Source organism: Ceratotherium simum, chromosome 22, assembly GCF_057802395.1.
Source record: "Ceratotherium simum simum isolate JZ-2026a chromosome 22, ASM5780239v1, whole genome shotgun sequence".
NCBI classification, from domain to species: domain Eukaryota; kingdom Metazoa; phylum Chordata; class Mammalia; order Perissodactyla; family Rhinocerotidae; genus Ceratotherium; species Ceratotherium simum.
Genome location: NC_141921.1, coordinates 44,614,725 through 44,641,395, shown reverse-complemented (window position 1 = coordinate 44,641,395; position 26,671 = coordinate 44,614,725). Strand labels below are relative to the sequence as shown.

Sequence of the window (26,671 nt, the reverse complement as noted above, 5' to 3'; positions counted from 1 at the left end):
TAGCCAGCCCTTATGACTGGACATCAATGAAAACATCTAAGACATGAAACCAGAAATTTTCTTTTATTTACTACTGCACAGCCACCCTTAATCCCACAAAATCTCTTCTTCTTCTGGATTGTGACCTCTAGCCCCTCAACTCCTCTACCATCTCTGTCCGGGTTCCCCAAGTTCTCTATGCAGCCTGGGACTCACTATCAATTATTTCAACAATGTGATCAATACTACTAGACATGCCTCAGCATCCTGACCTTGTACCAATTTCCTACCCCAATCTTTCAATTGAGGTATGTCAAGGACAGCTCCAGTCCTATCATTGCCAACATTCAAAAACAGGAAACTATTCCTCATTTCCTATTAAGTTAAACATAATATTTAATAAGTTAAACAATATTTATATTGTTTAATATCCAAACCTTTCTCCTCCCTTTTGAGCTATTCCTTTCCTGACTTTGTCACTTTGTCCATCCTTCCGCCCCCAACATAAGAATTCCCTAAGAGTCTCTTCTCACTCTGCACTGTTATCCTTGGCAACCTCATCAGACCCTGGCTCTGCCACTTATTAGCTCTGAGACCCTGAGCAAGCTAATCAACCTCTTCAAGCCCACTTTCCTCAACTGTGAACTTTTTCTGTAAACCAGAGAGCTTCTCTATCTCTAGACCTTTATTTCTAACTGTTACATCCACCCACATCTTCTGCAATCACTTCAAGTTCAACATAAACTCTCCTACTCTCCCCTAAAGCAAATATTTCCCCTGGTTTCACAATTTTATTAATAGTATCACCAGCCTCCTCCCTTGTACTAAAACACAAAATCTGAACAGCATCTCTCCACTTTCTCCTTGCTTCCCACCTCCAATCAGCTAGGCTTCTCTAGAGAGGCCACATCGTATAGTACGTTAAGAGCTGGGCTCTAGAGCCAGGAGACTGAGTGGGAAGCAGGCTCTACAAATCCCTCTGTGACCTCGGGAAAGTTCTCTCTCCTGTCTGTGACCCAGCTTTTTCATCTGTAAAACGTCAACAAATGACTCAATTCACGTCGAGTGCTCAGAACAACACCTGGCACATAATAGAGGTCTTCCTTTAGGCCTCTCAATTTTAGTCTGTCCTCTCGCTTCTCATACCTCTACCTCAGTTGTTCTCAACTTTGGCTGTACATTAGAACTCCAATACCCTAGTCATATCCCAGATGAACTGAATCAGAATCTCTGGGGTGGGACCCAAGTCTCCATCGTGTACGTGTGTGTGCGCGCGCGCGCACATGTGTGTAAAGTTCCTCGTGTGATGCCAGTGTACAACCAAGGTTGAGAACCACTGCTATATAGTTAGAGCTCTCAACATCTCTCATTAGGACCACAGTCCTTACCCAGCCCCATGGTTCTCAGGGCCTGGAACATGGATGCCTGAGTCCCACTCCAGAGACTGTGATCTAATTGGTCTAGAGTGTAGTCTGGGCACTGGGACATTTTAAAGTTCCCCAGGTGATCCTATTGTGCAGCCACGTTGCAGAACCACTGATTCCCTTCTCTACCCACTTCAATTTGTCCCATGTTACTGCCAGATTAATCTTCAATGATGGTCCCAGTCCTATCACTCCCCACATTCAAAAATATATAATTATTCCTTATTTCTTATTAAATTAAACATAAACTTCTCAGTCAAGAGTGGGAGGCTTTTGAGGGCCGGCCCAATGGCATAGTGGTTAAGTTTGCATGGTCTGCTTTGGCCGCCCGGGGTTTGCAGGTTCAGATCCCGGGCATGGACCTATGCACTGTTCATCAGGCCATGCTGTGGCAGTGTCCCACATACAAAATAGAGGAAGATGGGCACAGATGTTAGCTCAGGGCTAATCTTCCTCGGCAAAAAGAGGAAGATTGGCAACAGATATTAGCTCAGGGGCCAATTTTCCTCACAAAAAAAAAAAAGAAAGAGTGGGAGGATTTGAATCAGCTAACTTTTGTGGGGTTTTTTTGTTTTTTTTTTTTTAAAGATTTTATTTATTCATTTATCCCCCCAAAGCCCCAGTAGATAGTTGTATGTCGTAGGTTCACATCCTTCTAGTTGCTGTACGTGGGACTCGGCCTCGGGTTGGACGGAGAAGTGGTGCCTTGGGGCGTGCCCGGGATCCGAACCCGGGCCGCCAGCATCAGAGCACGCGCACCTAACCGCTAAGCCACGGAGCCGGCCCCTGAATCAGCTAACTTTTGAATCAGCTATCTCTGAATCATCTATTTCTCTACCCATAGCTTCATTCAAACTGGGCAACCAGCTACTAACCAACAACCCACAGTTTTTGATGCCTTCGTTCTTCCATTAACCTCTATCAACTCTGCCTGGTGAGATTCTATCCATCCTTCAAGGCTCCTCTCAAATAATACTTCCTCCTCAGAGCCCTTCTTGATCTCCCTGTCCGAGAGGGAAAAGCAGCATGCTCATCCTTGCGACCCCCGAGGACCCTAGCACACTGCTGGGAGTAGAAGAGGCACTCAAAAAGAGTTTCCAATCGTGTGGCTGCCATCTCCTCTCTAGGTTGCCTGCGGTGACAACGTCCAACTCAAGAGCTCATTTACACCCACTGCCAAAATCAGTCAAGGATGTCACACTGCCAGGCAATTATCAAGGTTAGTGGTGATCCCTGCAGAGATCTTAGCAGTTAAAGAACAAATGCAGTTTATTTGTCTCAAGTCAGCGATAAGTTCCCTTCCTTTTGAATAAGGGAATCAATATTGTTTTTCAATCTTGTTTCTAAAAAACTAAGCTAAACACAAAAAAAAGTCACTTGAATAACAGAACTAACAACGGGAACAGAAGATTCAACTAGAGAAAGAATTATGACAGTGAACAATGCATAAAGGGGTTTCATAAGCATCCAGCAACCCTTGCAATGAGTAGGTGTGGAAATGCAGTGGAATTAAATTCAATATAAGGTAAAAAAAAGAAGTCCTTCCTCTCTTTCTCCCTGTATAATCCCTGTATAATATTTTTTTGTTTTTTTTAAATTTATTTTTCCCCAAAGCCCCAGTAGATAGTTGTATGTCATAGCTGCACATCCTTCCAGCCGCTGCATGTGGGACGCGGCCCCAGCATGGCCAGAGAAGCGGTGCGTCGGTGCGCGCCCGGGATCAGAACCGGGGTCGCCAGCATCAGAGCGCACGCACTTAACCGCTAAGCCACGGGGCCGGCCCCCCTGTATAATATTTTTAAAGGCAAATCTAAAGTTGGTTATCCAGAAATAGACAAAAATGTTTGGTTTTGCACTCTAAGAATCCACCACCCATTTCGTAAAGATATTCATCTGAAGGAGAGTGCCTCCCCTACACAGGCATATCCTCATAACAACGGAATTCTCCAGTGCCTGAAATTATTTCAAACCAGTGGAGGATAATATAACGTGATGCTTACTGCCCCCTCTAATCCTTCTGAGAGTTTGTCTAAAAGCAAAATAATCTAAGTGGATCCTTGGAATGTTCAATAGGGGTTTGAGGGGGGCGGGGGGAGGGAGGGAGGGATGGGGACGGGGGGAGATAGAGGGAGAGAGGGAGGGAGGGGAAGGAAAGGAGGGGGAGGGAGCTGATTATAAAGTCAGAGAGCTCTAATAAGGGAGATAAACTACCAAGGTCAGGCTTTTCTGGGGTCGAAAATTTGGCAAGCTGACAAAGAAGTAGAACTGTCTCAAAAGATGATCTGAAAATAATTTTCTAACTTTTGTTATTGCTAAACGATTGGAGAATTTCATTTCTGTGGACTAGACTGAGAGGGAGGATCTCAAATATTCAGCATTATCTCACTCGCTAAGCTGCTTTGAGAGTTTGGAACAGCTCTACCTGATGAAATCAAGAGTTCCAAGCGGTGTTCGGCTGAGACACAGGGATGGGAACCACAGAGCCCATTGCCTCTATAAGCAAAGCTATTTTATTTTTAGATTAGTGCTCGACGAGTTTTGGGTCCAGGTCAACCAGTTCCACAAACCTATGCTTAATAAGACCTTAACTTCATTTTCTAAAACTCCCCTTTCAAAAATGGATAACTAAGCCTGCTTGGCTCTGTTACTCTAATTAATTAGAGGTCCTAGATGGAAAAAGAAAATGACTAATATTTAGGCTGAACGTGCCTGTTTGGAAAGCAGCTTATTAGCAAGTGTGGGATACTTCCACAGACTTCAGTAACAGTGGCTCCCAGAGAAGATTCAGGGCTGTTAAGAGGAGGAAAGGAACTAGGTAACATAAAGCAGAGCCACTGTTGATGGATCACCCTGTCCTCCCACTCTGGTACAGCCTATAATACTCGTTAACATGCATCTCTGTAGTCTAGAAGGTTTTGTTCTATTACTGCTGATGGGAAAGATTAATAAAATAAATTTACAATCAAAACTTACAAATCAGCTGCAAGGGAAAAGCAAGAACTCTTAGTACTAAAAGGACACGTGAGTGTGCAGGCATACATGTTTTCAAATTTCCTAAACAGAGATGATTCCATTAGCTTCAGATAAAACATCTGCCCAATTTTTTACCTGGGAAGTAAAAGGGTAGGAGTGGGCAGCAGACCAAGACTGGTGTCAGATCCAGATTTCCTGTCAAACACACCTTCCAGCCATTGCCAAGTTCATCCTTTCCCCCTTGCTTCTCCTTTTCTTATCATTTCTTAGACTAGAAAACTAAGACCCAAAGGGAGATCCAACTCCCTTCAGGTCCCAAAGGTGGCTGCCGGCCTGAGGACTGTCATCCAGCCTTCTGACTCCCAGGGCAGCAACGTCTTGACAAACCACCAGGCCTCTTGCTTGTGCCCCCACCTCACCCCACCCCACCCCAACAATGAGCCTTCCAGATGGGAAAGAGAAGAACATGACTTATCTTCGTTCCTTCTCCTAGGGCTCAAGTGTCCTGAATTTCAGTCGCGTACTCCGTGCTCTCAGATGGCAGAGCCATGCAGGACACTGGGCGATGGCAACAAAGCTGCAGTTACTCAGCAGGCCCCGGGGCGTTCTCCTACTTTCAGAATAGAAATCTTCCCAGGATTCTTGGGGTCATCATTTCTGAACATTTAATAGAATGACCCAGAATATCAGAGTATACTCTTAAAAAAAAAAACCAAAAAATAAGCTCTAGACACATACTTTAAATATTAAATATGGTGTTGATAGGTTTTTTAGCCCTCAGGCAATATGGTACAACTTCAGTCATTCTGCTCCGTTCTCTTATTTTTTGGTTCTTTTTTACCTGCAACTTTCCTTGCCCCTCCTTACTGGTTCTTTGGTGTACTTATCTGGAAGTTCTTCTGCTTCCTATTGCTGAGATTAACTTCTGGGGTCTAGCCCTTTGCAAGAGAAGAAAACATTCCAAAAGTGACCCAATACAGGGAGCACATCCGAGGCATGGAGGAACCCTGAGAGGAAAAGTATATTACCCACATATCAAAGTCACAAAAAAGACTGCCCAACACAACCAAACAGTCTTAAGAAAGAGATTAGCAAACAGGCCATTCTGCTTTCAAAAGAGTGATTGATGGGTTGCATGGTAAGATGGGTTGCATGGTAAGATGGGTTAGTCAGAGTAGCCAGATTAACACTGGGCTATCGTCGGAGCCTCCGTTCTTGTTCTCTCTCCCTCTCTCCCTCTCTCCCTCTCCCTCTCTCCCTCCCCCTCCCCCTCCCTCCTTCTCCCCCTTCCTCTCCTTCTCCCCCTTCCTCTCCCTCTCCCCCTTCCTCTCTCCCTCTCCCTCTCCCTCCCTCTCTCTCTCTCTCTCTCTCTCTCTCTCTCATACCAGAACACCTCAACCACACATATCAACAACTATTAAGGGATGCTGGCAAAGAATGAGCTTTTTTTCATTGTAGTCTAAAAAATAAAACCAGAGACAACTGGAAGGGGTTGTTGGTTGTTCCTTCCAAGGGACGCTACTGAGAAGAACAGGGAAGTGTCCAGTTAATTCTGCTGGAGTTAGCACGTGCACTGGCCCTGTGCAGGTCGAAGGAGAAGCCCCTCTCGAGTGCAGCAGTGTAGGAGCTCAGCCAAATGGGCCAACTCCACTTAAGTGAGTTGAGGATCTGGGGGAGAAAAGAGCCTCTACTAGGTTTCTCTTTTATTCTGCCCAGCGAAATACTATTTTCTGATAATCAACCCTGCTCCAGGACCTGGGCCAGGTTCTGGGGATACAAGAAGAATTAAACTGTAGTCCCTGACCTCAAGACTTCCTAGTATAGTATGGAAGCACCCATATGAACATGCCATCACAACTCAGCAGGGCAGACCCCCAGTCTCATTAGCACTTAGCTAACATACTGGGTATGTCACTTCATGATCTTGTTTTAATCTACCTTCCCCACTGGAATGGCAGCTTCATGAGGACAGGGAATTCTGTCTGTTTTGTTCACTGCTGTACCACCAGCACATAAAATGGTGCCTGGCAGAGTGTTAATGCTCTACAAATATTTGTGGAATGAATGAATGAATTTCAACCAGTAATCTAAAATCAGAACTGAGTAAGTAGCCTAGTCAACAACATAAAGGGGTCATCCTATCTTCATGTTCATGTGGTCGACAATAACGGAGAACAGGCCAGCTTGCCGCCTGCCAAATGCAAGAAATGCAGAGCTGGAGAGACAGTCCTGGGCCTGAATGCTAAGTTGGTCAGGCCAATTGCAGAGACTATCTTTCTCCTTTATGACCACCAAACATATTCTGCTTCCTAACACCTCAGTACTTTGCTTTAAATATGTGGAAAGTGCACTGGAATTCACCCATATAATGGTACTTTGGAAAAATGTCTTAAAGCAAGTGCTGAAACATCAGTCATAAGTGTCATTTAACAGCAAGCAAGGTGCTGGGGGAAGAATAACAAAACACTACCGGGAAATATAAAAAAACAGGCTGGCACTCTAGTGAAGGTAGGAATTAGGGGGCTACTGAGGCCATCATTACCTCTGCCTAAAAAGAGACTTTAGATTGGAGACAAGTACGCCAGGAGATAGGAGATAGCTTTAAATGAGTTACTTCCTCTCATTGTAGGGTTTCCATTTTTTTAACTTCCTTTTTCCTTCCTCCAACCCTGAATTCCAGTTACCAGGCTAATATAATATTTTTCACATGCGAAAATGTAAGCCTCCCATGTCACTACACATAGAGTGTTCCATGCATATCCATTAAAACTGACTCTAGTTCTGTTGCTAAGAAACTGAAGAAGGAAAGAGTTTTCCATCCTCTTCATTTATAAAATAACCACTTTGTCTAGAGGAGAACAAATGCAATCTCTCAAGTCCCCTTGTGTCTTGTTCTCATTTTTTAAATGAAGAGGGAAACATGATAGAGAATGGCTAAAAGTGTATGCTAGCTCCATTTTTTTTTTACACGCCCTTGAAAATAAGATGGAAAACATGGTTTCAACAACCCACTGCCCTAGCATTTATTAATCTTTCAAGCTGAAGATTCTCCACAACGCTCCCCCGCTTCAAGCACAAATGAAAAATGTCCCATAAAAATTACTCTTTGATTTTAAAAGATTATCCTGAGCAGCATGGAGTAATTTAGGGTACGCTTGTATTCAATGTGGGGTTATTTCCCAGGTCTCTGTTATACATTGCCCCAAGTCCTGAACACATAACACATGCACAAACACGCACATACACATGGAGCCTCAAAGAAGAGCACAATTTATTGTTGGTTTTAAAAAAAAAATACCCAAAATTAGGACTGGGGATAAGGAACTTAAAAAACACACTGGTTAAAGAAAATGAGAAAAAGTATGACCTTGTTTAAAAAGAAAGAGAAAAACAGGCAAACTAACTTTGACCACAGTATAAAGAGGAAGCCTACTGGCGGTTAAGTGCGCTGGCTCCGCTACTGGCGGCCCGGGTTCGGATCCCGGGCGCGCACCGACGCACCGCTTCTCCAGCCATGCTGACGCCTCGTCCCACATACAGCAACTAGAAGGATGTGCAACTATGACGTACAACTATCAACTGGGGGGCTTTGGGGGAAAAAAAGAAGGAGGATTAGGCAATGGATGTTAGCTCAGAACCGGTCTTCCTCAGCAAAAAGAGGAGGATTAGCACGGATGGTAGCTCAGGGCTGATCTTCCTCAAAAAAAAAAAAAAAAAAGAGGAAGCCTAGAAAGCAATAAAGCCACGTACATGAAAGCCAAGGTCACAGCTGAATTTGTAGATTTAACCCAGAGGCAACTTCTACTGACATGAAATACTGAAATAAATATTTGAAGTCTCTCTCCCCTTCTAATGCTTAGTGTATCTCATTTACCAAAGAATTTTAAAATGCATTTCTCTTTACAGCTTGTTACACAGTAGAATCTTTCTGAAAACTAATTGACAAAATTGATTGCCTTACACCAACTTTTCTGCACACATAATTGATTTTTAATTCACTGTCGCATTTCCAAAAGGACTTGAAAATAAACTGCACTCTACCCACACTATCGACTTCTTTAAACAAGGGTTTGATTCAAAGGCAGATAGAAGTCAATCATAGGAAAAATAGTTCAATTTCACTAATATTTGAAACATTAGGCAAATTTTACCTGAATCTCCATTTTCCTTTTTTAATAGTAAGGACTGATTTTTACCATGGACCATAATACAAATACATAACATGAGTAATATGTGTATTACTTATGTGTACATAATATGACAACATTTATATTTCTCTTATTTTTCCTACTCTCATGTCTAAGAATTAAGTTGTTCATAAGAAACAGTACCAATTTAGCTTAAAATTAGAGGAAGGGTAATCAGTAGAGAGAAAAATCTACTTCAATTCAATTTAAAATTTACTAAGTACCTAATATGTGTTGCACTAAATACAGCATGTCTATATTTCGAGTTAATAGCAAAGTTTTCCAGTGAACTGTAAAAATTTTCAGATTAAGATTTCTTTAGAAAGTAAGAATTTCAATGTTATGATTCGATTTACATAAGTTTACAATTACATAAAACGATGTATGTACATGAACCAAGACCTGAAGAGAGCAGGAAACCATGAGATGGTGGTGAGGTTTCAAGTTCCCTTTAATGTTTTAATAATGATGTTCTAACAATAGGGTAAAGTTGCATAAAGTTTACAAAAGAAGAAGAAAATGAATGGATTCATTAGATGACCTACAGGATCCTCCCATCATCAACATTTTTTGAATGACTATACAAAATGCTCAACAGCTCCCAAAATTTTACCATTCCTAAAATGAGTATCATATACTTAAGCCTTTCCCTGTATTGAAGATATAAAATTTAAAACTAAATACCAAGATTATGGAGATCATAAACCCATGTGATGATACTGCAGGCTGTGGGAGGCTCTCTTCCCCCTTGTCATTATCCCCCTCTCCCCTTTCACCTCCACAACCTCCTGCTGCTACCGGACCTTGACTGTGGTTCTGCTGTGAATGCCATTTTCTACAGCTGCCACACAAACAGTAAATAAAATTCATTATATTTTTGCCCCACTAAGCAGCTCTGTCTTGTGACACATCCAGATGCCTGGCTTGAAAAGAGTGAATGATGTGTTTTCTCAAGCAGACATTCCAAAAAGGGCATAACAAAGGCATGTGAAGATGCTGCTGGGGAAAGACACCAGCGAATACCAGTGTTCATTCCGTATAAGTAATGCCTTGACCAGCCACACGGGTTCAGTGGATTACAAACATTCAGAAAATTAGTTCGCTGTGTCATGTCAATTTTGAAAGAAGGATTTTCATTTATATTCATGATAAACTGAGTTTTAAATTGAAGGAAGGTTTAGATGTTTTAAAATTTATGAATTTGTAAATCCATGTACATGGCCAGTTAAGGTTTATCACCACCACAGATTAACTATTTTTGGATAAAAATTTCAGAGGTTATTTGTATCTAGGTTATTCACCTCAATGTATTATATCAAAACTGGTATAAAATATTTAAGAGAAAGCATATTTCAAGATAAAAGTTACAGTTACCTGAGATGAAATGGAAACACTCTGCAGGAATATCGTAAGCAACAAAACCTTTACCTCACGCAACACCTGGACTTTTGCTGAAAGGTAATTCAACATGAAAATAATTTCTAAAACAAACATGGGCAATCAGATGGGAAGCAAAGGGTGAAATGCATAGCTCAGTGGAGCACCCAATCTTAAACCTTGCAAGTCAGGCCAAACTCCACAAAGAAAATGCAGGCCCTGAATTTTAAAAGAGAATTCAATTAACATCCCCAGTATTTCCATAATCAACAGCTGAATGCTAATTAAGAGCACAGCATCAAGCAGCAATGGAATCCCAGTGCAATAAGCAACAACACAACAGCAGCAAATGCTACCTTCCGCTCGCATGCATAAATAAACAGAATTAATAACTATGCGAGCATGGAAGGGTGACTTAATCTGTTTCGATTAGGTGTAGTTCAGCCTGGGGCCTTTGTGTTATATTTAAATGTGTTCATCATGTTTAATTAAAAACCTAATAATCTAGGGTTTCAGTTTTTTTTTAAAGTTCTGATCTGTATTTTCCTCCTCTTTCTCTTCATAAATTCTACTAATTTGGATGGCTTCCTGAAAAGGAACAATATTTTTAGCATAACCTAGGTGAAACTGGTTAACCATCACTATAATTCTCAAGTGCAGCAGCCAGCCATTTACTTTGGCTCCATCCTGGCCCATACCATGGTATTTAATAAGCTTCATGAATTGACCTAGCATTTCTTCAAAAGTGCTTCCCTGATCTGACTTGATTTATTTAGCCTGAAAGACTTTGCCATGAGCTAGCTACAAAGGTGTTTCTCACAGTCACTCCACTAAAGCAGAGTTCATTTGTCACTATCTGGCCCAGAATTTGACAGAAACTGGCACAAATCTGGCTGCAGTTCAACAAGATTTAAATTATCTCAGTCCCAAAGCAACTTCAATAAGAAATACCATATCCATACGTACACAAACTGCCAAAGAAATTACTGAGAGAAAGTGTGAAATGAAAGGCCCTCTATCATGTAATTTTGAGGCCTAAGATCTCAAGAACTAGTGATTCCATGACCTAGGAAGAAGAAGTTGGGTGATATTATTATTATCAACAATAATTTGGGAGCCTTTTCTAAAAGTAAAACTTTTAAGGTCAGCTTTGGATGCATATAAGTTTTTCTCTTTGATGCTGATGGATAATTATTAACTATTTTAAGTTTTAAAATGCTGGATTAAGGACGATCTTAATTACAGTCATACATTGCTTAACGACAGGATACACACTGAGAATTGCATCCTTAGGAGATTTTGTCGTTATGTGAACATCATAGACTGTACTTACACAAACCTAGGTGGTATAGCCTACTACACACCTAGGCTATATGGTACTAATCTTATGGACCAACGTTATATATACAGTCTGTCATTGACTGAAAGGTTGTTATGTGGTGCATGACTCTATAGTGAAGAATCTTTAAAAACAATAATCTTGAATTAAGAGTTGTCAATATTCCTCAAGCCCCTCATAGGTAGAGACATTATTCTCTACCAGGCATTACTGTCACCATTAATAAGTCCTCACTCTTAATAAGTTTACAAACTAGGAGGGCAATCAACTCAGAAATAAAGACTGTGAGGAACAAAGAGCTGGTGACCATGGTACAAAAGCTAGCATGAGGAAGCAAAGGATTAACTGCCAATAAATGATGCAAACAGGAGGTGCAGTTCAGAAGAGGGAGCAAGCACTGTGGGATGGGCCGGAGAACTGAGCTAAGCCTTGAAGAATGAAGGGTTAGGATTTGCACTCGCAAGAGAGATTAGTCTGTTCAGGGAGCACTGGACCTGCAAGAGCCAGGAGGTCCACGAGCTGCCTGTTCACAGCACAGCCAGGGATTCACACTGTCAGACGCTCATTCTACCAACCCTCTCACACACGGTGTTCAACTCATATAAATGCAAAGGAAAACAACTTCATTGACATTGCTCTAGTTAGATCAGACATTGGGTAGTTAGATAAACTGACATACTGGAGGCAATGAAGTTTAAAAATAACTAGAATGTCCAAGTAAATAGAAAACTGAGAGGGGGAAAAAACAGAGGTAGGCCGATGTACTTATTTTAGTTGGGACACACTTGTTTTGCTTATTCCTGTGAGTCCTGGGGGAGAAATTCAAAGAAGCAGGGGGCACAGACACACAGCCCAAACCAGGCTAGGCTCAAGAGTCTTGTGGGTTCATGTGCCTCGCTGCCACATAAAACTATTCAAAGATTTGATTTGGATACATTCATCAGAAGCTCCCTTCACCTATCAATTATTTAATCCCTCTCTCTCATTCACTTCTGGGGTTTTAGAAAGTGAAGCTTACCCTCCTATAAACAGGGAACCGGCGGATCCCTCGGCTCTGCAAGTGCTGGATGACTGCCAAAATATTCCTCAAAACTTAGACTAAACAAGAAGCAAACACGACGAAAACGAGCCCACACCGACCAGGACTTGTGCAGGTGAGGATCATTCTCCTGCACTCAGTGTGCAGCACTGTGGAGTCAGGCTTCCTCGTTCAAAATAAAGCCAGGCTTTTTCCAACCTAAGACTCTCCCTTTCATCCTACTGTCTGCTAAGGGTCCCCACATAGCAGCAGTGGAGACACAGGCCACGTTGCGCCCCATACAAGCAAGAGCTGCAAGAAAAGGAAGCCAGCTTTCTTTTAAGCAGGAAGAGCTTTCTTTTAAGCTGGAATTTTAAAATTCCAGAGGGACTGGAAGGTCAAGGGAGAAATAAAGGGAGAGGGGAGAGAGTCATGGCTAGTGAGGAACTGAGGAAGCATGAGTGTGAAAGGAGGGACAACACGGGAGGAACAGGAAGGCGGAAGGAGAGGAGAGACCAAAAGGAGGCCAACAGAAGCTCAAGAACTGAAGCAGAAGAAGAATGAGAAGTAACTGTCATGGTACATCTGTGCTGTCAAGGACCAGTAGATTGATTTCATTTTACACATAAGTACCATCCTTCTCATCCCCATATGTCTTTCTTCCACAAACGCTTTTCGTAGAATTTAAAATTTTTATCAATCAAATCTCTTGTCTCTTTCTCACATAAATAGGTCTACGGTAAAAAACAACATCAATATGACTTTTCAAAACAACTGAATTTAACATTTTTACTTTGGCCATTGTCTAGAACAATAACAAATGTTTATTTAAGATGTTTCCATTTCTTTACTAATCATGTAAGGTTTTTAAAATTTTAATTTCAAAACAGCAACACCAACCTCATCATAAGTCTGATAATCAAACTGAGAGTCTTAAGGGATTATTCAAGAGGCACTCTATTACCAAACCTTTGAGGGCCATTTTTGTCCATCCCTGTGCCTCCTAGTTTTTTCCTCATTCCTCGCAATCCCTGTCTGCCTTCACCCATAGCCATTGCATAAACAAATTCTCTTGGCTCCACCTTCAATATATATCCAGGATCTCACCACTTCTCACCACCACTGCTGCCACGCTACTCAATCACCAGTCTGGGCCTGGACTCGCACAATAGCCCCCAACTGTCGACTCAGCAGCCAGAGTACGCCCCACTGGCAGATCGAGTCACTCTTCTGCTCAGAATCAGCTCATGCAGAGCAAACAGCAAGGTGCTGACCAGGGGTCCACAGGCCACACCTGATCTGCCCCCTGCAGCATCCCCTCCCCCACCATCCACCTCTCCTACCACTCCCCCTCCTCCCACATTCCTGCCTATTTCGTGAACATGCCAGGCCTGCTTTCACCTTAGGGCCCAGAATTCTCTTCCCTCTGATATCCAAAAGACCCATCTCCTCACTTCACTAAGGTCTCTGCTCAAATGGTACTTCCCAGCACTCTCCTGAGCCCTCTTACACAGGCAGCACAGCATCCCTGTGCAGGTTATTCCTGTCCCGTTCCTCTGCTCTATTTTCCTCAGCACGTGTACCACCACTTGATAGACAGTGATTTACTGGTGGCCTCCCCTCTTAAAACATAAGCCTTGTGAGGAGGGACCTTCTGTTCTTCCTGATATGGCTCCTAGCACAGCAGCCGGCACATAATAAACACTCAAATATCACTGAAGAAACAAAAGAGCAGGGTCAGGAACGCACATAAAATTTCTAAACACTCTTTCTTGGCATATTTTAAAATACAGGCGAGGAACTTACAATCAATATGTGTATTAGTGCCAGCCTTCATCTTAATTTCATTCAACCAAAAGGGCAAAGGTCAAGTGGTGACACTCATTTTGAAGACTGTATTTGCAAAGGCTCAAGAAATCTGTAAGTCTTTTATAGCAATACCTTTCAAAAGTCACAAGATGGGGATACAACATCATGAAAGTCTGTCTGCTGGGATAGGAATCCATAGGTTTGCAAATCTGTATTTGTGGGTTCATTTCTATCTCCCCACATAATGATGAATGGGCCATAACGATAGAATGAATATGTATGTAAGATCTGTATTTAATCAAGTCTATGCTTCCTGCTTTTGATTAATGTCCTTCAGCAGGTTAGGGATCCTGCTAGCCCTCAAAATAAAAACAGGTCACCAGCCCCTTTCTAGGTTACATATCAAATGGTTTTAATATGCTTGTCTTAAAACAGGGAGGTATCAAAAGTTAGCTTGCACCAAAAACAAACCAACCAACCAAAACTAACTTTTTTAAGAGTAACTATCAATTTCTTCTCTCTTTCCATGAAACCTGGGAAAATCTTTCCCATTGTCTATGAAACCTAAGCTTACTAAAATCAAGTCTTTCTGTACAATTATAAGGCTTAAAGGCTCCTTCCCTTGACTGATGGATGCCATGGACAGTATGTACATGATGGAATCTTTGGAATGAGCCTCTTTTCCCCCAAGTAGCAGGGAAGTCACACAGTGAGAAGCAAACACCTCGATGACCCAGACCACAAGGCAAACTCCCGTACGAGCTCACCACTTCATCCTCGGTCCAGCACTTTTCGATCAGCTTGGGCACAGGCTTCTTCACCAGGCGCTGCAGGGCTTTGCCAGCATCATAACTGCTTTCATGTAGCTAAAACAACAACAATAATTTTAGTTAGTTAATTGCACCAAATAAAAGAACTGGAAGCAAATCAATAAAAGGGAAGCCCTGCATTTACTCTCTCTAATAGAAGAATCATGAAATGGGAATATAGACTCACAATCATTTTAGTGAGCATGATAATTTGCTCTCATCTAACCACATCTCCACTTCCAGCTACTCTGGGAGAGGGAGACAGGTAAGGTAGAGAACATTTTAGCAATAATAGAAATAGGATTAAGAATAAGAAGAACAATAGCAAACATTTATTGAATATCTGGCCTGGAACAGTGTTAAGCACATTCCATGCACTCATTATCTTCCTTAATCCTATGAGGAAGGTATTCTCTTATTTAATCTTATGGGGTAGGAACTACTCATTTTACGAATGAGGAAACAGAGGCATCGAAAGGTCAAGTAAAGGTGCTCACCACACTAAGCCAGCAGGTAGTGGAGTCAAGACTCAAACCCAGCCAACGGGACCCCCACTCTTGTCTCACTGGCCCCAAAGTGGCCTGAAGACATGCTCGATTATGATCTTTTCCTTAAGCATTTCTTAAGTCTTTCAACTGTAGTAATTTCACTAAGAAATATTTCCAGTACGTAAAATATAAGAGCTTTTTAAAGAAATTAATTCTGTAACAGTATACTAACTTTTGAGGACATATGAATAAAGATGCTGGTTTATCTACACATTCCTTTTAGGATCAAACTTCTCTCTTGTCAAAGCTAATGAACTTTTCTCAACTCCATATCCTTTTAACCCTGGGCAGTGCCTGGCACCACTTACCCCTCCCTATCTTGAAGATACTCCTACCTTGGCTTCTGTGACCCCATCCACTCCTCGCTCCTGAATCTCAACTTGCAGACAAGGGAGAGAAATAGCAGGTAGAAAGATCCTCTTGCTCAACCTCCCCAAACTGTGGCTGTCCCTCTAAAATTCTCACTGGAAATCTGCCTTTCATTTACAGATCTATTTCTCTGACACAACAATCTGTTTTCGCTAAGACTTGTATCTCCAGTACCTAACACAGTCTGTAGCATAAGGTGACACAACAGAAATACTTGTTAAATTAATAAATAAATGCCTTCAACTACTGTCCCTAGGTAGACTCGACCCAAATCTAAATCCCAGTTTATTCAGATTCATTCAGTCTATGCTGATGGAGCCTCTTACTTTCCAGGCAACATACGAGACCCTGGAGATACAGCAGTGAACACGATAGGCAGAGGATCCCTGCCCTCACGGAGCAGACATTCTGATCTTCTCACCAGTGCTTCAATTCCTTATTTGAACAATTCGCCAGCATTTGCTGAACACTCAGTACAAATAAGCCAGCCCGGGTGGTCTAGTGGTTAAGATCTGGTGCTCTTACTGCTGCGGCCTGGGTTTGTTTCCCAGTCAGGGAACACAACCCCTGTCTGTCAGTTGTCATACTGCGGTGGCTGCGTGCTGCTGTGATGCTGAAAGCTCTGCCACTGGGATTTCAAATACCAGCAGGGTCACCCATGGTGGACAGGTTTCAGTGGAGCTTCCAGACTAAGACAGACTAGGAAGAAGGACCTGGCCACCCACTTCTGAAAAAACTAGCCATGAAAACGCTATGAAGAGCAGTGGAGCATTGTCTGATACAGTGAGGGAAGACGAGAGGATGGCGCAGAAAGACCAGGCAGAGTCCCGCTCTGCTAAACACAGGGTCGCTAGGAGCTGGAATCGACTGGATGGCACTAGCAACAACAACAGTACAAATAAGGTACAGATCTTAGTAAGTCAGTCTTTATTTCCAGGAAACTCACAAACTCGTGGGGATACAATACATACAAGATGACAAGATCAAGTAGGCTGTAGTAATTATTTTCACCTAGGTGTAGGCAAGGAGCTATGGAATCACAAGAGAAGAGAGCCCTGTGCTTCTTCTGTTGAATAGAAGACTCCTAAGAAAGACGTACAGACTGCCTTCCTAGCAACTGCCCCAAGGGTGAGCATAGAGTAAGCCTGTGATAAACATGTTGAATGAAATAAATATTTGAAACATACACAGCAAGTCTCTCTTTTAACTATTCAACTGCTATTGGAAGGGATATCACAAATATCCATTTTCATTGCTCATTCAGCAAAACAGAAAGTACTGCAAATTAAAATTTTCTGAGTATTCTCACAGTTTAAAGGACCCCAATTTATTTATGTTTTTTTGTGTGTGTGAGGAGGATCAGCCCTGAGCTAACATCCATGCCTATCCTCCTCTTTTTTTTCCTGAGGAAGACTGGCCCTGAGCTAACATCTATTGCCAATCCTCCTCCTTTTTTTCCCCAAAGCCCCAGTAGATAGTTGTATGTCATAGTTGCACAACCTGCCAGTTGCTGCATGTGGGACACAGCCTCAGCATGGCCGGACAAGCGGTGCGTCGGTGCGCGCCCGGGATCCGAACCCGGGACGCCAGTAGCGGAGCGCGTGCACTTAACCGCTAAGCCACGGGGCCGGCCCCCCCAATTTATTTTAAATCCAGACTGTCGAAGGAAGTCCAGGCTATATTTAAATTATAACAATAAGTCAACTACTTTAAAACAAAACACCTACAACAACAATCAATGTTGAATCCTGCTTTGGTGGTGGCACAGTCTGTTGGGGGGAGGTATTAACTTATTTATTTTTATGACATTCATCATTAGACTATTTTAAAAATAAAATAGTATACTATAAATACTATATTAAATAAATATACTAAATGCTAAAATAAAATACTATAATTTGCAAATGTTTGAAAACTGTCCAATCTAGCCTTCTTTCAGAAATATAAAAAGATAATAATAAAATTAGATTTTCATACTTTGCCTAATATCCAGAACACATAGATATTTGCCAAGTTCTATAACACAGTGAGAGTCTATAATGAGAGCTTAACAACATGGATCGGAATTAAACAAAAGGAAAAGTTCCATGCCTATTTTTTTAAAAGCACACATTTTAGTGATAATCTGAAATCAATTCAAGTTGATCAAATCATAAATTCTTAATAAAAAGCTCATGGTAAATTAACAACATTTTATAAGAGATAATTGTAGTATATGGCGTAATTATAAGGAGAGGGATGAAAAACTACAGACTTTGGAGCCAGACTATCTGGATTCCAATTCTAGCTCTATTACTTAGTAGGTGTGTGATCTTGGGCAAGTTACTTAACCTTTTTGGGTCTCAATTTTGTCATCTTTAAAAATGAGTATAATAGGGCTGGCCCCGTGGCTTAGCGGTTAAGTGCGCAGCGCTCTGCTGCTGGCAGCCCGGGTTCGGATCCCGGGCGCGCACCGACACACCGCTTCTCCGGCCATGCTGAGGCCGCGTCCCACACACAGCAACTAGAAGGATGTGCAACTATGACATACAACTATCTACTGGGGCTTTGGGGGAAAAAAATAAATAAATAAAATTATAAAAAAAAAAAATGAGTATAATAATATCCACCTCTTAGGGCTATTGTGAGGATAACATTAGAAAATACTGTAAATTGCTTAGAACTGTACCTATTCTAAGTATGCTAAATAGGTATGCTAAATAAGTGTTGGCTATTTATTTCTAAAAGTAAAGAGAAAAAAAATAAAAGAAGCAGTTTCTACTCAATTTTCATCAATTTTCTAGCCTTTTCAGAGATAGAAAAAAAACTGTTAAATTATAAACAAAAACCACTTGCGTCTCATATAATTACTCATGTTAATCATTTATAAAATCTGATTAAAACTCTGGTATAGTATACATAAAAAATTAAAAATTTTAAATCTTATATGGCTGATAATAGGAAATTACTCATAAGAACACATGGCCCATTCCAAAAGTGAATTGCCGAGTGAATGAAGTTAAATCAAACGTCATTAATTCCTATGACATTCCTGCCTTTTGGTGAACCAAGGAGAGCTTTAAAATAATAGCTGGAAGAAATGTTGTGAACACCTTGTTGAACTTGTTGTGGTTGTTTTATTAGAGGCTGGCTACTGCCTGCATGATGCCACTCAGTGAAATTTCTAGTGAGGTGCTTATTAGAGAAAGAGGCATTTTCCCCTAAATACTTCTCAGCATTCACAATTTCTTTACAAATCTTCATCTTAGATCCCACTTTCCCCTGAAGAAGCTACTGCAATTCCTCCTGCTACTGTGTTCTCTCAATAACGGGTAATTCCCTTCTTTCATTTGATCCACTGTCTGCCTGTCCTCTTAAAATATTCCTATTCCTGACCTTTACATGATATAAACCCAATAAATATTTAGAGTGTCTACTTCTCCCACCCCTATACACAGACACATTTGAAAAGTAGGAGTGGGATTATTTACCAACAGTGATGAAATATTTATTGAACAAATGAAGTCAGGATATTATTGTGCTGCCATCAATCATTCATAAAGGCTAGCACAAAAGCTGAGTCAAGGGGCTGGTCTGGCACACCCTCTTTCCAGGGAACCAAAAGGAACCTTTCTAAATAGTCACCTTCTTCTTAACATTACAAACACTTATTCCCACTTTCCAGGAATCTTGTCTGAGAAAATTCTGAGAGCTTTACATCTCTAAAGAAATACTTTGATCATATTTTATTAAAGATATACTTTTAATATACTAAAAATTATGGCCCACATAGCTTCACAAGAATGAAGATTATCTTTTGAACATTTTGGGAAAATCATTGGAGCTCAGGACATCCTTCATTCCTTCCTCAAGTATTTACTGAGTGTTAAGCTGTGCCAGACACTATCTTCGGTGCTAGGAACAGACACAGCTGTGAATAACACAGATTACGGACTTCCAGAAATGTAGGGCTGAGAATGGTGTAACCTGTGAGAATCAGTTTAAAGTGTGACACATCTATCTAAACGTCACATCCAAACTCTAGGGACCTAAAAGTTTGGGTTCTACCTTCTTTGCTCAATATATCATGTGTAAGTAAACTCTTCTTAAAAGAGGTTTGTTTTCTAGACGATTATGAAGAGTTCTTTTCTTCAGATTGGGGCCAATATAATGCTTGAGGAAGAGCTAACCTGAGTGTTTCAACTGTATTCCTCGTGCAAATTAGAGTTAGTAAGTTTACCAATGGCTATCTTAAATCTCTAAAAATTGTCATTAAAAACATTCCCCTCCTATAAAGCACCAAGCTCTGAAGGACTGAAACAATTTCATCCTGTGAAAAACACTATGTGGGTTTCAAATTTTAAACACCTGATCACAACCACACAGATACATCTATATAGTCAGTAAATTCAGTGCAATATTACTACGATAAAAGGTCCTTTAATGTGAGTAAGATTTTCCATCATTTCCCTAGAGAACACTGTTCAAAGAAATTTCAAGAAGACAGAGGGAGGAAAAAACCCCAAATATCTTATATCTTCACTTTGTAGCTTTGGAAAAGCAATTAAAGCAAGATAAGTAAACCTTTCTGTCCATTCTGCAGCCAAGCCAGGCTGGCAAAATCTGGGATTAAATGCAGTTTTAATGTAGAGTATAGACAGCTGTACCATTTTGGAGCTACTGGGAAAAGATCATTGCAAAAAGCAGGGACCAAGATATAGCATCTTTACTCAACCAGCGTCCAATCTTCACAAGCTACTGGTGGGAGAAGCACTTTGATCTGACACTATCCCCATCACCCTGTCAGCCACCAAAGCAGGATGTCATTCAGCAGAAACCACTCTTTTCAAGTTCATCATCACAGGGTGTGTGTGTGTTTAATCCAATGATCAGGGAAGCATGTACTTGTATATCCGTTGCTGTCACGTCACTGAACTACAAGTCTGCACTTCCAAACTAGTAAAACTTGTCTTTCCCTAAACCACAGGTCAACATCTGGGGAATCTGGTAACAAAATAGTGCTTCTTCACCAATCCACTAGCCTTTTGAGTCACTCCATCGTGGAACTATCCCTGTTTTGCTGTTTTCCAGCAGTCTATCATCTGGTTCCCTGGGCTTGCTCCACATAACCCTCAGCTTGTGTTCTTTCTTTCGTTTTTGGTTTGTTCATAACAAAAGAGCAAACGGGAACTCTTCTCCTATTAGGTATCCAGCCCTGCTCCGCCAGGCCTTCTGGTGCCCATGAGATCCAGTGGGATGTCCCAGCTTCAGAGGCAGGTTGCTCACAACACATTCTCTTTGCCTTCTATTCATTCAACAAAGAGTTACTGAGCAACTCCTTAGGCCAGATACTGTGCTAGCAACAACCGTCAAGAGTGAACTAGCCAAGTGGACTTGGTAGGTGATTTTGGTGCTACAAACAATAGTAGCTTCTCAGTAACAAACTCTTGGTTTGGTTCCACTGTAACAAATGTCACCGCTACAGTGAATCACACAGAACCAAAGACACTGTGCCATATACACCTGGACATATTGAGCCAGCTGCATACAAAGCTCTCAACGACTCCAGGTGCTGAGAGCCCCTTCTATATAAACCATCCTGCAGTTAATGCCTTCTGTAGCCTAGGGAATACAGCTAGGAGTCGAGGCAGGAGACAGAGTCTTGTTACCAGCTTTGTCACAAACCAGCTGAGTTGAGGTTTTCATCTATCAAATGGGCCTAACACCACCATCCTTCAGCGGTATCAAAGAACCATGGAAAGCATTAAATGAGACACAATGCAACAAGATACTCTGAAATGTCAAAGAGCTATAAACTATATGGTGGTATCATCATGGGTAGTAATATTTTAGGTAGATGGCTCTTACCTAAGACTGTTCAAACCACCAGAGGTTCAATAGAGCCTATATTGTATAGTGCTGGTGACTATACATACATCCTCAATTGTCTTGTTACAGCCTCTGACCTCTCTGTGATCAGCAGGAAGAAGGATCATGACACAAGAAAAACACATTTCTGCATAACTGCCCAAGTTAAATCTGCTACTCTCACTCTGCCTGACAAATCATTCCCTGCTTATTACTTTCTATAATTTAATATATATAAGTGCCTTACTGGCAAGCTTTTTGAAAGAATAAATAATATTTAATGACTGCCTACAGTTTAATTAACTCATGATTGAACTTCTCATGGATTGCTATAAACATTAAATTATACCCTTCCTCAAAGCTGCCACGGATGGAAATCTTGTTTCAAGGTTTAACTCGCCTGTCTAAACAATTCTGAAATTTCAGCAAATCTGTATATTGTACAGAGAGGTGAGGGAATCAACTTAATGCCTGGTTATAAAGTATGTTATTTTATAGAGCAAGGACAAGGTCTTAATTTAAATAAGATTGAAAATGTGCACATGTCCGAACACCTCATTTATATTACAGCAATCATTAAACATCTCAGGATCTCGGGCAGTCTTATTAGCATAAACTCTGAGTATTACCACAAGGTTTCAAGTTTCTACTCTGGCTTCTCATCTTAGCTGCCATTTTCTGTCTGCGTGATGTTGCAAATAAATTTTTCCTTTTGGCATGGCTCAGCTGTCACGCACCTCTGTTCTATAATGAACCCATGAATTACATCTCCCTGCTCTGACATCTCTGGTCTCACACATCAAAATATTGTTCTTCAATTGTAATTTATAACTTAATTTAAATGTCCCTTTTACTGTGACCTTTTTAGATCAAACGGCATTGCATCTGGCAGTTTCTACTACACCAAAGCATCCTTTTGCAATTATAGCCATTATAATAACTATAGAAAAAGTCTATCTGAGTTAGACTGCATTCACACTAAATATTAAATAATTGCAGTCCATTAAGAACAACAATTAGATTTCAAAGTCTTTTGCTCTGCAAAATACAGTTTATTTGCAAGAAACTGCCAAAATAACTTAGAAAAAAAACTGGGATTTGGAATAAATCTTAGAATTCTTCATGTAGGTTTAATTATTTCAACCATTAACATAAATGAGAAAGACCTTGCCAAAATCTGTCCAAAATTTTAAAATTTTTTTCTCATAATTCATAATTCACAGATGTCAATATATTTTCATTCATATCTCCATCACCAGTGACCTAGTACCAAGCTCAAAATATTATACATATATACATTAAAAAACTAGAATTAAAACGAAAAGCACAATGTTTATTTTTGTTTGGCTACTGTCACTCCAAATAATGCTATTTAAGCACTAGAGAAGCTAAATTTGTCTAAATATTCTTATGGGAGCACATTTTAGACACAATGGCAAAGAGACAGAATTTAACTGCTGAGAGTAAGGGTTGAGGGAAAGATCCACTTAATTGACAGAAGGAAAAACTCAGTCGCTGAACTAACCCTCCCTCCAACACTCTCTGAATCAATGTTCCAGGAATCGCGCCAGCCTCTGGAGTCACAAAGGAGAAAGGAGGGGGACCAACGTTCGTCGAGCATCACATGCACTGGAACTGCACTGGGTCTTCATGGTTTCCTCATTCCTCACATCACTCTTATGGCAAGAGCACTAAACAGGAGGAAACAAAACTGAGAGGCTCAGGATCTTGCTCAAGGCCATTTCCCCAGCAAGCAGCAGAGCGAGGGTTCCAACATAAACCCAAGTTCTAGGAAGAACTCTAGACTCAGTCTCTGCCCAAACACCTATACCCGAGCAGCTTAGCCCTGGCGATCTGGTGGGTCCGATGGGCTCCGGGACTTCTCCAGCTGCAATGACACAGCAAGTACACTGCCTTCTCTTCACTTGGGGGTAGGAGTAGGTAGGCAGAAGGAGGGAACCAGCAGTTCAGAAAAGAGGAAACACACACTCACAAATAAAATAACGAAATAAACGCTATCATTAAACACACACAGCGCCAATGAATGCTGACTGGGGTGACATTCACTCTGTCTTTTTTTTTTTTCAAATATTTATTTATTTATTTATTCCGCCCCCCGTCCCCAAAGCCCCAGTAGATAGTTGTATGTCATAGCTGCACATCCTTCTAGTTGCTGCACGTGGGATGCGGCCCCAGCATGGCCGGAGAAGCGGTGCGCGCCCGGGATCCGAACCCGGGCCGCCAGCAGCGGAGCGTGCACACTTAACCGCCAAGCCATGGGGCCGGCCCTACTCTGTCTTGAAAAACTAAGATGACTTCACAGAATTTTCAAAACACAGAATAGGTTTTGAAAATCAACAATCAGTGTAATATGATTAACTTTGCCTATACTTAATGAAGAACAACAACCAAATAAAAAACACTACTCTAGGAGCAAGTGAAAACAGGCAGTGATATGTCTAGGTAACATCTCACTTATAACTAAATTTCCCACGGCTGATATAGCATTGCCATATTTCTTTCTTTTTTTTGAGGAAGACTGGCCCTGCACTAACCTCTGTTGCCGATCTTCCTCTTTTTTTTCCCCTCCCCAAAGCCCCAGTACGTAGTTGTATATCATAGTTGTGGAATTGTAGCTCTTCTATGTGGGACGCCGCCTCAGCATGGCTTGATGAGCGGTGAGTAGGTCTGCACCCATGATACGAACCGGTGAACTCTGGGCCGCCAAGGCGGAATGTGTAAACTTAACCACTCCGCCACCAGGCCAGCCCCGCAGTATTTCTTATTCACAATTAGTTCCCACATAATATCGCGTTTAGAAATTAGCATATCACCATCTCCTGGCTATGGTGTTTTTAAAGGTTTTCTAAACCCACAGAACAGGAGCCTCAACTAGCAAGGTGATCAGAAAGTCAGCATCAAATACTGGGACTTCAATTGAGATTGGTAAACTATTTTTAAACTACGGAACAAACGAAACTCTGAATGTCTTGGGCATTCCTGACCATGTGTCTATTTTGAGGCTCTAATCTCACACTGTTTTCACAAACACAAATGCGTGGAAAGAAGAACGTGAGGAGGTCCTGGGACCAAAGCTATGGTTTTGGGAGTTCCGCAGAGTTGATATCTAAACAGAATAGGGTTCCTGGCTCTGGCTTTGATTCAAACTCTAGCTCTGCCACTAGCTATGTGATAACAGACAAGTTAATTACCTCTCTAAACCTCAGTTTTCTCAACTGCAGAAAGGGAGAATATAGAACCTATTCTGGAACACCATTTAGGATGATGTAAGATATGCAGTAATATACCTGAGCATGATTCCTAGAGCATAGAAAATGTGCGATTAAGGACAGCTGGCCAAGAAGGGATAGGACTGATGACTGTCATGGGAAACAGCACTGGTGCTAAGGAAAGTGAACAAGCTTCAGAGCCCCAGAGGAACGAATGTGCTTCTACAATACGTAAAGACAGGATGAAAGATGGGACTGAGAAGTGAAACAACAGAGAACTTGACAATTGGTTGGGAACCTAGAGAAACGCTGAGTCTGGGGAAACCAGGAAACTCAGGAGAGGGTTCCCAAGCTGTACTGGGAGGAGCAGCAGCCTGGTTAAAGGGGAGGGGGGCATCTCCTCTGCTCAGCAATGTGGCCCCTGATTTCTTCATCTGTAACAGAGGCTGAAGTAGGTCATTTTTGGAACTTCCAGTTTTTAACATTTCTTCTCTTTATAAAGAATTTTTTTAAAGGTGAAATACTAAAGAAAGAATATCCTAAAAAAAAAAAATGAATAAATAAATTGTAATAACATTAATACATTCATTTAGAAAAATAAAAAAATAAAGACTATAACCACTAAACTTGGCCAAACTGCCCAGGCCAGGCTTCACGTACACCTTATGGGTTAAGGTTAGTGTCTCTTACTTTTCAGATCTCTGTGAAAGCTGAATAGTTTATGCCATAGGTCTTTAAGTGGAACTATGGATAATCACCTACACAGTTAATATGTATATAACCTCACTTCTTGGAAACAAAATCTTTCTTCCTGCTTTTTGTGTGTGAGTCTAGGCACAGGACATAAAGAAAGCACAACTGTCATAGACCTAAGCTGCTAACCAAGTGTTTGTAAGGGGAGGCTGACTCCTTAGAACTCAGCAAACCAATCAACTAACAGCAAGACTCAGCTTAACAATACAGAATGAGTGTAACTCTGACCACAGAGAGGAAAACTACTGGCAGATTCATGAATCTAGATTGTTTATGCTATTTTTCTGAATGATAATTATTTGTCAGTTTAGAAAGACCTATATGTCAGGCCACAAGTGGAAATTAAAACACTTTTTCACTTACTCCTAGCATCCTCACAGACCTGAAAACTGAAAAACAACATATAAGGCTCTAACCTAGAGGGTAACGGAAAAAACATAATTCTATCTATCTCACATAGGCACTAGTGAACCTATTCATAAATGCTAAATTGAACTAGAAAGTACATGTGAATGGGCAGCTATGGGTCAATTTTAACCACATTCCTTCAGACAGTTAATTTAAAAAAATAAAAACAAAACCCTCAAGCCCAGTTGCATCAGTATTAAGAGAAAAATATTTACAGAAACTGCTTTAAATCCTACTCAGTAGAATTTAGGTGCAGAAATAACTGCTCCATCCATGGGGCTCAGTAACCTTAACCTCAGTGATTTTTGACAAGTAATTTTTGGTTGTATAAACAACAGCACACTTACTCGTTTGGGTCATGATGATAAAGTAATGGAACAGAAAATTAGAGACACATACACCAAAGCATGTGCGACTCCAGAGTTGGGAAACTTTCTGAGTGACTGCTCTTTCATCTGGAAACCTTAGCCAAAAACAGAGCTAATGACTAAGAATAAGCAAAAAGGTTCTGGACAGCCACAGTAACATCCTCAAGCAATGGTCCTTGAGAATTAAGAAGCCTCTCACTCTGAGCCTTAGACACTTAGCTTCCTCACAATTC

General features: G+C 41.1%; 1 protein-coding gene across 6 annotated transcripts in view; it reads right to left on the bottom strand.

Moving 5' to 3' along the window:
* Positions 1-26,671, bottom strand: part of RERE (arginine-glutamic acid dipeptide repeats) — a 420,402-nt gene that overhangs the window by 85,199 nt on the left and 308,532 nt on the right. For all 6 annotated transcript variants that reach the window (XM_087446871.1, XM_087446872.1, XM_004425543.3 and 3 more), the window contains one exon: positions 14,874-14,972. In XM_087446871.1, the coding sequence (XP_087302997.1) occupies positions 14,874-14,972 (99 nt within the window). The remainder of the gene's footprint in view (positions 1-14,873; positions 14,973-26,671) is intronic.